Raw genomic sequence first — 13,271 nt, 5'->3', positions numbered from 1 at the left:
TTTGGCTCCAGGGAACTAGACTTCGTCTGTCGGGAAATGTAGTCCAGGATTGAAGTACTGTGGGTGGTTTCCCGCCTAGAATCCTGGGATCTGTAGTCTAAGCTCGCATACTTCCGTTTCTAAGCCCTTCCTGTAAACGGTCCCTCTCCTCCGCGGAATCCTGGGAAGCGTAGTCCCGGAACTCCTGTACTCGCGGGCTCTTCCAGTGGGGGAAGGCAGTTCTGGGGAGTTCTGGACGGAGCAGTGTAGTCCCGGAGCTTTTGGTAGTCGCTGGTACTTCCGCTCCAGGAGGATGGCGTAGCAGCCATCTTTTCTCGGGCTTTAGTGGTTTTGATCTTCTCCCCTGAAACCTTTCGAATTTCCCCTGAATGTACTTGGGACCAACACTTAGCAGTCTTTCGTTTGGGGAGGACCGGCTGACAGCTGACGTTTGCGAATGGCGTTTTGCGTTTTCTAGGGCGGAGCTTCCTTGAATTGGGGGCGTACCTGGGTCGTGCTTCACGGAGTTTGAGGGTCTCCTGGGGGCTCGCGCCTCCTGCCCCACTCGCCCACCTGCGAGCCTGACCTGCAGCTTCAAACGGTCTCACCTCGGACTGCCTAGTTAACCCCTTTGTGCTTTTGATTGTTCTGTAGAAGGAAAATACAAGTGACACCTTCAAATGATGGAATATTTTGAGAAAAACGTGGTATACTACAAAAGATTTAAAACTGCCTGGTACATGGATTTTTCTTGATACTACTAAAATTTTTCCGAGAAGCGCATGTTTCTGGACTTCGTCTGTCGGGAAATGTAGTCCAGGACTGAAGTACTGAGCCTCCGTGAGGTCAGGAAGCAACTGCAGTATCCCTAAACCACTGACCTTTTAAAGAAGGAGAGTGTTGCTTCTAGCTGGTCTGGACGATGTGGCAGTGACTGACTGGAGGTGGAGACACAACCCTGGAGGCTGGTTTTTCGCAGCCTCCTTTTCTTCACTATTCCTGACTTGTCCAAAAGCACTGCAGAAAAGAAGAGGCCGCAGAGCCCCATGTGAGTAAGACTTGTCATTCTACAAATGTCACATAAATCTGAGAATGTGTTACAGTTAGTTAAAGCTGAAGTTTCCAAGTTCCATTCTAAGGGCTTTATACAGATGAAGCCCTTCAGAGTGCTTTGTGAAGTGGTACCGCTATTTTTCCTACTGTGAAGATGAGGAGACTGAGAAACAGGGAACGTAACCTGTTTGCCCATGGTCCATTGCTAGTAGGTGGCAGGAATAGCTTTGGATCCTAAGCAACGTGAATCCAGATCTGAGCTCATCCTGTCTTTGGTATGGTCTCTCTGGGTCATAGGACTCTGGTCACTATTGTGTGGAAATAGGCCGAGACTTGAGGGGATCTTGAGAGTAAGATGTGGGTTTCATTTTATTTCAAATAATGTTTATGTTATAGAAATAACCTTTAATCATGGAAAACACAAATATATAAAAACTTTAATTACCACAACTATAGCATGTAAAAATAACAAATATTAATAGTTTAGTGCCTTTTTTGTCATCATTGTGTATGTTTTTGTTTAGCAGAGGTCTTTTGGGGGGACACTAATAGTCACTGCAGTGCTTTTGAGACTGGAATTCCCTAGGCATGATTGCACTCCCTTATCATCCCAACTGCTCTGGAGGCTAAGGCAGAAAGATCACAAGCTCAAGACCAGCCTTTGAAACTTAGACCTTGTCTCAAAATAAATCTTAAAAAGACTGGTGATGTAGCTCAGTGGTAGGAAGCATGTTTTATCCTTCCTATGGGGAAAAAAAAAGGAAGAAGAAGAAATGAGTCTACAAATCAACAGCATTAGGATCACATAGTGAGAAATACCCAGCCTTAAGTCTCATCTAAGACCTTCCACTTTAGAATTTCTGTAGATGGAACCCAGAAATTGGGATTTCAACAAAATCCTAAAGTGATTCCTACACAGGCTCGGGAAAGGGACCTACTTGGAAACTCAGGCCTAAGGCAATTGATCTTGCCAAATGTCACAGTTAAAACTGAGCTGGCCACACAAGCATCCTACTCAGTCCAAAGATTTTGTTCAGTAAATGTTGTCAGTTATCAAGTCTTCTGAAAAATCCTGACGTGAGCAGAAGGCAGCTAGCAAGTCTCGAGTTAACATGGAGAGAATTAGAAATGTGAAGATAAATTTTTCCTAGGATTTGGGGAATGGGTTCATTGCTCTTTTGTACCAGAGGATTTTTATCTAAAGTGGCAAGATTGACCACTAGTTACTGTCAATGCTAGATACTTTTTTTCTGTAGTCATCATTACTATTATTACTACTGTTGTTGTTACTATAACAATTTCCTGATTTCATTAGTTTTTTATCTATTTACTTATTTTGGTGTTGGGGATTGAACTCAGGGGCACTTGACTACTGAGCCACATCCCTAGCCCTATTTCATATTTTATTTAGAAACAGGGGCTCACTGAATTGCTTTGTGCCTTGCCTTGATGACTTGAATTCACAATCCTCCCATCTCAGCCTCCCAATCTATTGGTATTACAGGTGTGTGCCACCACACCTGGCTAGTTTTTATTTTCATATAAATTTTAAACTTTCAGAAAAGTTGCGAAACACTAAAAGGAAATCTCATACTCAACTGAGATTCACTAGTTGTTTGCATTTTGCCTATTTTCTCTGTTGGTAACCATGAGCCAAATAACACCAGCATATATGTAACCAAAGGCATTTAATTTTATTTTAGCTTGATGCAACAAGGGAACCCACACACTGTTGGGAATCAGGCCTGCGGTCTCTTGGTAAGAGGCAGTTAGGAGGAGCTGGTTGTAGCATTTTGACTTGTATAAGCTGAGATGGGGAGAAGTGTAGGCAGTGAGTTTGTTCTGGATTTGATGATGTCAATAATCAGAAGTAATTTGATGACCAAGTATTCTAATAATTTTTCCCTAGGAGGTGGGAGAAACCAAATAGATTAGAGTTTTTACTAGTAATGAAGTGGTCACTCATGTTAGTCAGGAGAAACAGTTATTTGGTTATTTTTTGTTACTGTAGAATGTGCCTCTGTGTTAGAATGTCTTCTTTTCTTTCTTGTGCATCACTATCACTGAATGGCCTTGCCTCAATTTTGTTGATCAGCTGGAAGCATCATGTATTGGCCCTTGCCACTACTAGCTGTTAGAGCTTTTTTTTTCTTTTCTATAGCTTTATGTATATGTACGTATACATATATGTTTGTATACTTATATATACACATTTTTCCCCAACTACTAAAACAAGCTGGAGACAATGATTAAAATGAAATTAATTACATTGATAGCATACAGTTATCTAACTCACAATTCATATTTAAATTCATTCAACTTTCTCAATAAAGTTGTTGTTCTCAGAGTCTTTAAGAACACTTCACCCCCAGGTCAGAGATTAGCCCAGTTTTATTGCACATTGCACATAAGTTTTTTATTGCATTGCACATAAGTTTTTGTTTCATTAGTCACTTTAATCTAGAATGATTCCTCAAACTTTTTCTTTTTTTGCTTTGGATATTTTTGTAAAGTATTGGCAAAGTATTTTGTGGAATGTCCCCACTCTTTTTAGTTTATTTGGTATTTGTTCATGATAATCAGGCTGTGTATTATCAGCAGAAGTGCCACAGAAGTGAGCAGGCTTCCTTCTCTGTGCATGATGTAAGTCAGATGTCACTCAGTGGTGGTCTCAGCTTTGTTCTTTTGGCTAAGGGCCAATACTTGATGTTTCCAGCTAATCAACAGGTTATCTTTTTCCTCAATACTTTGAGATTATGTAGCTATCTTTTTCCTCACAAACTTCAACCAACTTTTAGCACTCATCAGTGATTTTCTAGTTATTTTTTTATTCTAAATGTATTAGTGTATGTGTTTTATAGAAAGGACTTTTTCTCTTCTCATTTATTTGTTACACATTATTTATAACAATATGAACTCAGATTTCTGTCTTTCTCACTTAAACAGAGTGTAGATTGTCACACTTTTTTATTGCAATATCTTAATTTTATCAGTTTCTTTACCTCTATGCATATGTGCTAAAAGGGTACTTCCCACTTAAAAAGGAATAGCAAAGGCTGGGGGTGTGGTTCAGGAATAGAGCATGTACAGTGTCCTGGGATAAACCCCTGGAACCACAAAACCAAAAGGAAATATCACAGATTTCTATACTTTTTAAAGTTTTCCTAATCAATTTAAATACTGTTGTTGGTCTTGGAGTATACTTTCGTGGTAAAGTATTTGCTTAACATTCATGAAGCTTTAGGTACAATCCCCTGCACAGAATAATAATAGTAATAGTAATAATAATAATAATAATATTGTTGTTGGGGTAGCAAATTATTAAAGACAACCAAATATTTTTTAGAAGTTTTAAGAGATTTTCACATCAAAGAGGGCAACAACATGTGAACTCTGTGTATCTTAAAATATTTGGAGCAAGTACCTTTGCTTATTTGCAAGGAGCAACCACATGGGTTAGTTACATACTTTCTCAGTTTCTGATGATTTCTCTCTTTTACCAGTTCTTCTTCTTAGGACTCTGCACTCCCTGGAAAGATAAATTAAAGATGAACATATTCAAGGTGAGTAGAACTTGCCTTTCTCACTACTAAAAGTGCCTCTTTAAAAAGTGCTCAGAGATTGGAAGTGTTTCAAAGCAAGTCAAGTCATGAGGAGCTGCAGAATGTACCAGGTACTTCTTTTGTCCCTTTTAAGTTTAGCTGGTTGGTATTAGTTCCTTTTTTATTTCATTTTTTACTTTACAAATAAAAGTCTATAGATTAATGGACAGGTATGCTCATAGTTATATGTTTCTGTTCATAACAGATACAATTTTACTTAATCTCATGTATTCTTTTTCTATGCTGGGAGTCAAATCCAGGGCATTGTGCATGATAGGGAAGCTCTCTGCCACTGAGTTATATCCCTAAGCCCCTAAATGCTTCATGTTTTCTGTTTTTGTTGTTGTTGTTGTTTAATATTATACAAATTTATTTTTAATTGCTTTACTAAATTTCCACCAAATTTATATACCCAGTTCTTAAACTATTCTCTATGTAAACATTTATTTTAGTTAGGACTTTCACTGTTTCAAGAACACTATGGTGAACAGTGTTCCTACATTTAGCTTTTTCTGAAAAGTCAATTTTGAAAAATACTGCAGTTTTAAAGGGATTCTTAATATACTAGGTGTTCAGAATTGAAAAGATATGTTCTACATGTGGTACCTTAGATATTTTGGGTGGATTTAAATACAGCCCAATGCATCAGATTTGACTACTGCTTCACGTAGAAAAACATTGCTCAACATTTTCTTACCACAAGATTTAGATTCTGTCTTTCCCATGCCTGAATCATACTCTGGGTATATTTCATTTACTGATCTATTTTTTTTCCTCTGTGGGTTTGGTACTAGCAATTGAACCCAGGGGCGCTTGACCACATAGCCACATCCCTATCTCTTTTTAAATTTTTTTAGATTTTGAGACAGAGGCTGACTATGTTGCTGAAGCTAGCTTTGGATTTGGAATCCTCCTGCCTCAGTGTCTTGAGTTACTGGGATGTGTGCCTGGCTTTTAAATTTTTCTTCTTCTTCTTTTTTTTTGTCCAAGTAATATATGACATTAATGTAAAAAGTCTAATGTAAAAAGTGGCACTAGAGAACTTGCCAGGCACTTATGCTCTATCACTGCATTTATGCCTCAGAACAACTGTGTGAGGAGGTACTGTGTTTCCTCTTCATTTTAAACATAAATAAAAGTGGCTGTGAAAAGTATTCACATGGAATACTAAAGATCTAAGGTGAAGGTATCAGGTTCTAGTAAAAAATGGAGAGATTTGACATTCCCTTTGGTTTATTTCAACCTATACACTATTTAAAGTCATCTGGCTCCAACCTCAGTGGGAAGGCAGCTGCTATTGGGCACTGTTGGAATTTAATTGATGAACAATTCTGAGGAAATTGGAAATCTTAATTAAAATGTTTACATTTACATCCATTAGATTTCTAGGGAGCTTACTTATTATAGTATAAGCACCAGGTCTCTTCTTCATAGTAGCATTTTTGGTAAGGCTGAGGAAAATCAGTGTATGGCATCAATGAGATAGAAGGAAAAGGGCTGGGAAACCTACACATGGCTCAGAGTCCAGTGAAACCTCCCACCCATTATTTCTCTCTTCTCAGTGCTATCCCTCTTCCAGTGGACACTGTAAGATTGAAGTCATGTGTGTGTGTTGTAGGAAGCTGTGACTTTCAAGGATGTTGCTGTGGCCTTTACTGAGGAGGAGCTGGGACTGCTGGATCCTGCCCAGAGGAAGCTGTACCAAGATGTGATGGTGGAAAACTTCAGGAACCTGGTCTCAGTGGGTGAGGCCTCTCTCTCAAATAACTCTGTGACCTTGGCATTTTAATGCTTTGATGCTCTTGAAATAGTTCCCAGACTTTCCTAATTCCTGTGGGCTACAGAAGCAGGATGTTTCTGATCTTAAAGAATGATACATGGACAGTATATTACTATTCCTTGCCTATTCTTTTTCAGATTTTGCTTCTGTCCCATTATTGAATTTTAAAACCAATTTATTGAATCCTATCAGCAATTTTTAATTAAATAAAAGAGGGTAGGAAATATTGGTGCTCCTTAGGAAGAATGGTACACATTCCAGCAAAAACTGGCCAACTGCATGAATGGTGTAAGGGTCAGGAGAAAGAAATTTAACAAAAACAGACATTAGATAAGTCATTCAGCTGGACATGGTGGTGTGTGCCTGTAATCCCAGCTACTTAGGAGCTGAGGGAGGAGGATCATGAGTTGGAGGCCAGCATCGGCAACTTAGCAAGACCCTGTCTCAAAGTTTAAAAAAGGACTGGGAATGTAGATTAGTGGTAAGAATGCTTGCCTACCATGAATGAGGCCCTGGGTTTAATCACTAGTACTTTCAAAAAAGAAGAAAAGGAAAGAAAAATATCATTCAGACTTTTTGTATTGTATGTTTTGTACACATATTTGGTTCATGAAATAAATGATATTCCTGTAATGGGTGATTTTTTTTTTTTTTTTTTTTTTTTTTTTGTGGTGGTGCCAGGGATTGAACTCAGGGCCTTGTGCATGGAAGGCAAGCACTCTTCCAACTGAGCTATGTCCCAGCCCACATGGGTGATGATTTTTTTTAAGAAAGTGTGATAAACACTATTTTCAGTGTCTTGAATATACATTTGTAACTGTTTCCAGTACATTTTAGTTCTACCATGTCATTTAAACTTATGACTTTGCCTGTTCATAGAGCATCAGCTCTTCAAACGAGATATATCATATGCAGAAAGAGAAGAAAAGCTTTGGATGATGAAGACAGCAACCCAAAGAGAGACAAGTTTAGGTAAGGACCAAGCAGTTTTGAATCTTTATAGTTAACTGTCCATCTCTTTTGTTCTCATCACCCCTGTTGCTGTCACCTGGTCCAACTTGCAAACTCTTTCCTGGATTATTGCAGCAACGTTGGTACTGATTGCCCTCTCCCTTTCTTCCCCTTCTACAGTCTGTTCTCTGACATGGCACTCAGAGTGATCCTTTGTAGCCTTAAGTTAGAGTGTGAGATATTCCTCTGCTCAGAATTCTCTTGTGGCTTATTTTACTTAGAGTAAATCCACATTTTATGGGTGTTCAGATTTATACACCTTTAGAAGACATTTCACATAGTGACACCATTATTGCTTGTGATGATTCTCTGATCATTTCGATTCTGTTTTAAACATTTATCACTAGCTATTAAATTTATTGCACATTTAATTAATGGTCTGAATTTATCAGTTTGGAAAACATTCTTGTCAAAGGCAAATGACTCTGCATCTAAAATTTTCTGTACTTTGCTTTCAAAGAGTCAATATTCTTCTTGCCTCTGAATTTTGACTCTTGCTTGAGAAAGTAGAAACATGTTAGAAAGATTGTATAAAGGCCTTAGAAAAAGTCTGGGCATGTGGCTTAGTGGTAGAGTTCTTGCCTGGCATGTCTAAGACTCTGAGTTCAATTCCCAGCACTGCAAAAAAAGAGGAAGGGAAAAAGAAAGAAAGGAAGTAAGGAAATCTTTAGAATGATCTAGTACACAAATCTTCATGCTTTTCTTTCACCCCAAGTGATTCTTACCATCTTTTATTTTGTCCTCAGCATTAATACACTTGGTATACCCCTGCTTCAGGTACAGCTTTGTGCCTTCTCAGCAAAACTGCACTTTCCATTTTTTTTGGATTTCATATACTTTACTTTAAAAACAAAAACAAAACAAACAAAACCCCCTTGCATCTGATCTAGCTCAAACTTGGATTTGGAATTATGAGAATCCCAGAAGTCAAATTGTGATTTATCTGTGCATCCATTGCTTGAACACCTACTAAATGCCAGTACTATTCTGGGCAGTAGTTATAAAACTCTGAGCTCCATTTTGTCCTTATTGATACTGTATTGTAATAGGAATGACTTGTAATTTTAATGAAAAGATTTAGGTATATCAGTAATTGTGTTCTTAAATGAGTTTCAGTAATGCTTAGTAGTTGGGAATTTAATGGACCATCTCTTGGTTTCTGCCAGTAAACCAAAAGCCTTCATATATGGTGAAAAACTGGACTGGGGATGTGATTCAGTGGTTAAGTGCCCCTGGGTTCAAAAAAAAAAAATGTCATATATGGTGAAAAACTGTGCTAAACCATCCCGAGTTTTGTTAATGTCTCTTACTTTCCCTAAGTGAATCTTCAAGTAAAGCTTTTACTTGTTTGTGTCTCTGAATTCTGTTTTTTATAGGAGAGAACAATCAAAGTGAGTTAAGGACTGTTCAAGACAGAGAATCCCATGAAAAACTTTCCTGCTGGCAAATCTGGCAACAAATTGCAAATGACTTAACCAAGTGTCCTGGCACCATAATAAATAATACTCAGGTCCACAAGCAGTGTTATTCCCCCTGCCAGGTTGGGACAGGACTACCTGTTCAAATTTCTGAAGATGAGAATTTTAAACAGAATCATAAAGCTGATGGTCCTAGCCATACTGAATACTCAGAGTTTCCAACTTTAAGTATCCAGGATTCTTGGAGGAAAACTTCCATGATTAAATCACAGAATTATCAGATTAGATATCAACAGATTCCCATGAAAAATAAACTCTGTCAGTTCAAACAGAGTATTGACCCCATCAGTTGGATTTCACATCACCATGATGATCTTAAAGTAGACAAAAGTGAAAAATCTTATGGCCTCAATGAATATGGAAAAGAGAGCCTAAAGATTTCGACACTTTGTAAGCACAGAATGACTCCCCCAGAACAGAAGCCTTACAAGTGTAATGAGTATAAAAAAGTCTTCAATGATTTCTCCAGCTTTGATCCTCAGCAGCAACACTCAGGAGAGGGGTCTCAGACATGTATTGAATGTGGAAAAGGTTTCCATGACAGCTCAGTTCTTTGTGTTCATCTGAGAGTTTGCATGGAAGGAAAACATAAGTGTAATGAGTGTGGTAAGGAATTCAGCCAGAGCTCACATCTGCAAACCCATCAAAAAGTCCACACAAGAGTAAAACCATACAAATGTGAGCATTGTGGGAAAGCTTTTAGTCGTAGATCAGCACTTAATGTTCATTGTAAAGTTCACACTGGAGAGAAACCTTATAATTGTGAGGAGTGTGGAAGGGCCTTCAGTCAGGCCTCTCATCTTCAAGATCATCAAAGACTCCACACTGGGGAGAAACCATTCAAATGTGATGCTTGTGGTAAGAGTTTTAGTCGGAATTCACATCTTCAGTCCCATCAGAGAGTACATACAGGAGAGAAACCATACAAATGTGAGGAATGTGGGAAGGGCTTTATTTGTAGCTCAAATCTTTATATTCATCAGAGGGTCCACACAGGAGAAAAACCCTATAAGTGTGAGGTATGTGATAAAGGTTTTAGTCGGCCTTCAAGTCTTCAGGCCCATCAGGGAGTCCACACTGGAGAAAAATCATACATATGTACTGTGTGTGGTAAAGGCTTTACTCTAAGTTCAAACCTTCAGGCTCATCTGAGAGTCCACACTGGAGAGAAACCATACAAATGTGAGGAGTGTGGGAAGAGCTTCAGGAGGAACTCCCACTATCAAGTTCATCTAGTGGTCCACACAGGGGAGAAGCCCTATAAATGTGAGGTGTGTGGGAAGGGCTTCAGTCAGAGTTCCTATCTTCAAATCCATCAGAAGGCCCACAGCATAGAGAAACCTTATAAGTGTGAAGAGTGTGGTCAGGGGTTCAATCAGAGTTCACGACTTCAGATTCACCAGTTGGTCCACACTGGTGAGAAACCATACAAATGTGAGGAGTGTGGAAAGGGATTCAGTCGAAGAGCAGATCTTAAAATTCATTGTAGAATCCACACAGGAGAAAAACCATATAATTGCGAGGAATGTGGGAAGGTCTTTAGGCAGGCCTCAAATCTTTTGGCCCATCAGAGAGTCCATAGTGGAGAAAAACCATTTAAATGTGAAGAGTGTGGGAAGAGCTTTGGTCGGAGCTCACACCTTCAAGCCCATCAGAAGGTCCATACTGGAGACAAGCCATACAAATGTGAGGAGTGTGGGAAGGGCTTCAAGTGGAGCTTGAATCTGGACATGCATCAGAGGGTCCACACAGGAGAAAAACCATATAAGTGTGGGGAGTGTGGGAAGCATTTCAGTCAGGCCTCAAGTCTTCAGCTCCACCAGAGTGTCCACACTGGAGAGAAACCTTACAAATGTGATGTGTGTGGTAAAGTCTTCAGTCGGGCTTCACAGCTCCAGTCTCATCAGAGAGTTCACACGGGGGAGAAACCTTACAAGTGTGAGGTGTGTGGTAAGAGCTTCAGCTGGAGATCAAATCTTACAATTCATCACAGAATTCATGTCAATGATAAGTCCTATAAAAGAGATGGTAAGAATAAAGAATCCACACAGGAAGAAAGTTCTATAAAATGATTTTTTTTTGGAAGACTCAAGTGTCATGTGAATCCTTCAGTTCCCCAAAGAAAGAAATTTGTTTCATTGAATTCAGTGTTTCAGCCTTAGCTCTTCATGTCCCAGTGGTTCAGAGCACATGAAGGAACTAGGTTTCAGTCAGAACCTTGAACTTTCCCAAGTGCTACTCAGAAGAGAGACCTTAGGATGAGTTTTATCAGGGATTTTGCAAATAGTATTATCATTGATATGCCAAAGTTAGTGTCTGCTGGAACGATAATTTATTTCATAAATGGAGAGGCTGCTTAATCTGCATAATCTTAGCATTGCTGAGTACTTCATTGGTACTACATTTAATAAATGGGGAAAATGTGTAACTGAAAATTGCATTGGAATTACATACAGAATATTGCAAATTTGTAATCAGAAGAGATGTGAAAGTAACCATAATAAAATTAAGAGAGACAGTTGAAATGTAGAAAAACACTCAGTACTTCAAACTACAATATTTATTTGGTATTAGCCTCATTTTGATTATCACCTGTCCTCTGCCAGACTTTCTTAAGAAGCTGTGTCCTATCTTATTGGACTTTGCCTAGTGTTCTTTTGTTTTATACAGTATATTCAATTATTTTTGTGACAATATGGAATGAAAATGAATCTTGTTCATCTTGGAATGGTAGTACTCTATTCTCCTATTGATATTTTTTTAAATATGTTTTTGGTTGTAGAGGGACACACATTAATTATTTATTTTATTATTAATTTATTTTTTATGTGGTGCTGAGGATAAAACCAGTGCCTCACACATGCCTGGCAAGTGCTCTGCCACTGAGCTACAGCCCTAACCCCAACTATTGGTTATTTTCAACACCTTTAAGGCAGAGGTTTGTCAGAAGTTACTCCTGACAGATGTTTTTCATAGTAATTGCTGGAATTGATCATTTTCTTATTCTCTACATTTTCATTTGTGTTCTAATGTCTTTAATAAGTTTAATCAAACATGTTGATTCTTGGGGGCATTAATGACTCAATTTTTCCTAGCAGTGGAAATGAAGGAGGAGTAACTTGGAAAAAGAATTGGTCAGGATGCAGAATGTGCATCCTTTGGTAGAACAGGAACTTACTACTAGGAGATTCAAATGAGTAGGAAGCACATCATTGAGGTTGCTGAGTTCTCTAAACATGGAAGTAAGCATTCACCAATATGAATTAATTTTTTTATTTAAAATTATACATAAATTGTACATATTGGTGGTATGCTGTATGATGCTTCAATTAGTAATTTAAAAAATTGTTTAAACTTATCTGCAATAGCATCATTTAAAACAATGGCCAAGACTTATGACAGTACAAGAATAAATTTAATGTAGTGTAGGGAGAGCACCTTAAACTGGTGTGTGTCTGTGTCCACTGCGCGAACAGCACGCTGGTTTCATTAAAGAGGTTTGTAGCATAGAAGTTAACTAGAGAGATCGAAATAAACGCACAGGCTCAGTTACCTTTTTCTATGACCAGGTCTGAGATGCCTCTCCCCTCTGGCTCTCACCTCGAACCACCCGGTGGGGCAGCAAGGCTTACTCAGGATTAGCAGGAGAGAGAGAGAACACGCCAGGGTGTTGAGAGTCACAGCCGAAGGGGCCCCAGCAAACTTCCAGCTGCCAGCAAATTTCCAGCTGCCAGCTGATGATTGGCTCACAGTGGCCCCAGCGAACTTCTAGCTGCCAATGGATTGGCTCCTCTGTGATGATGCTCATTGGGCTGTTTCCCCGCCCTTTCAGACCATGGAGCTGCTCATTGGGGGACTTTTTTTGGCTCTGCCCACGCGACCCAGCCAATCGGTCTCAAGAGCAGGAGGAGCGGGGGAGGTTGAGAGGCTTGTGGGAAGCTGGTGGTGACAGTTGGGCTCTGAAGGTTTTTCCTGAGGAGCTGTGTGGTTTGGTGTGTGTGTTCTAAAAATAAAGTTCGTTTCTTTTGACAAGTGGCTCCTGAATTATGCCCAGCCAGACTGCGGCATTTGGTGGGCCACACGGGGAACGACTGAGGGTAAGTGATAAGGTAAACTGCTCGCCCCTGAGGGCAGGGCGAGAGGATGAATTTTAAGCCATTTTAAGATTCTTCTTTCATTTTGTTTCGCTTTTGTTTTAAGTTGCCTGTCCCTGGAGATGTGTAGGACGGAAGAAAAACCACTCACATCTGAGGAAAAACTATTTGCGTCTGAGGAACAGATAGGGAGAAAGGACGGATGGACATTTCAGGAGGATAGCAAGGCTATAATGATTTTGTGTTGTTTCATTCTGTCTTGGTTTTGTTTGGC

At 39.2% G+C, this 13,271-nt stretch overlaps 1 protein-coding gene across 1 annotated transcript; it reads left to right on the top strand.

Annotated features, from left to right (window-relative positions):
• The first annotated feature begins 293 nt into the window (after positions 1–293).
• LOC143383518 (uncharacterized) lies at positions 294–11,870 on the top strand. Its single transcript, XM_076838194.2, has 5 exons — positions 294–1,027; positions 4,536–4,595; positions 6,253–6,379; positions 7,294–7,386; positions 8,802–11,870. Exons 2-5 carry the CDS (start codon positions 4,581–4,583, stop codon positions 10,973–10,975), a joined length of 2,409 nt encoding a protein of 802 aa, XP_076694309.2. The 5' UTR covers positions 294–1,027; positions 4,536–4,580; the 3' UTR covers positions 10,976–11,870.
• The last annotated feature ends 1,401 nt before the right edge of the window (positions 11,871–13,271 follow it).

The sequence above is a fragment of the Callospermophilus lateralis genome, chromosome 18, assembly GCF_048772815.1.
Source record: "Callospermophilus lateralis isolate mCalLat2 chromosome 18, mCalLat2.hap1, whole genome shotgun sequence".
Taxonomy (NCBI): Eukaryota; Metazoa; Chordata; class Mammalia; order Rodentia; family Sciuridae; genus Callospermophilus; species Callospermophilus lateralis.
This window is presented reverse-complemented; position numbering and strand designations above follow the sequence as displayed.

Excerpts from the sequence above, each read along its gene's own strand:
- LOC143383518 (XM_076838194.2), top strand. Across the intron at positions 6,380-7,293 it reads CAGGAACCTGGTCTCAGTGG|AGCATCAGCTCTTCAAACGA; the intron begins GTGAGGCCTCTC and ends GCCTGTTCATAG. Across the intron at positions 7,387-8,801 it reads CCAAAGAGAGACAAGTTTAG|GAGAGAACAATCAAAGTGAG; the intron begins GTAAGGACCAAG and ends TGTTTTTTATAG.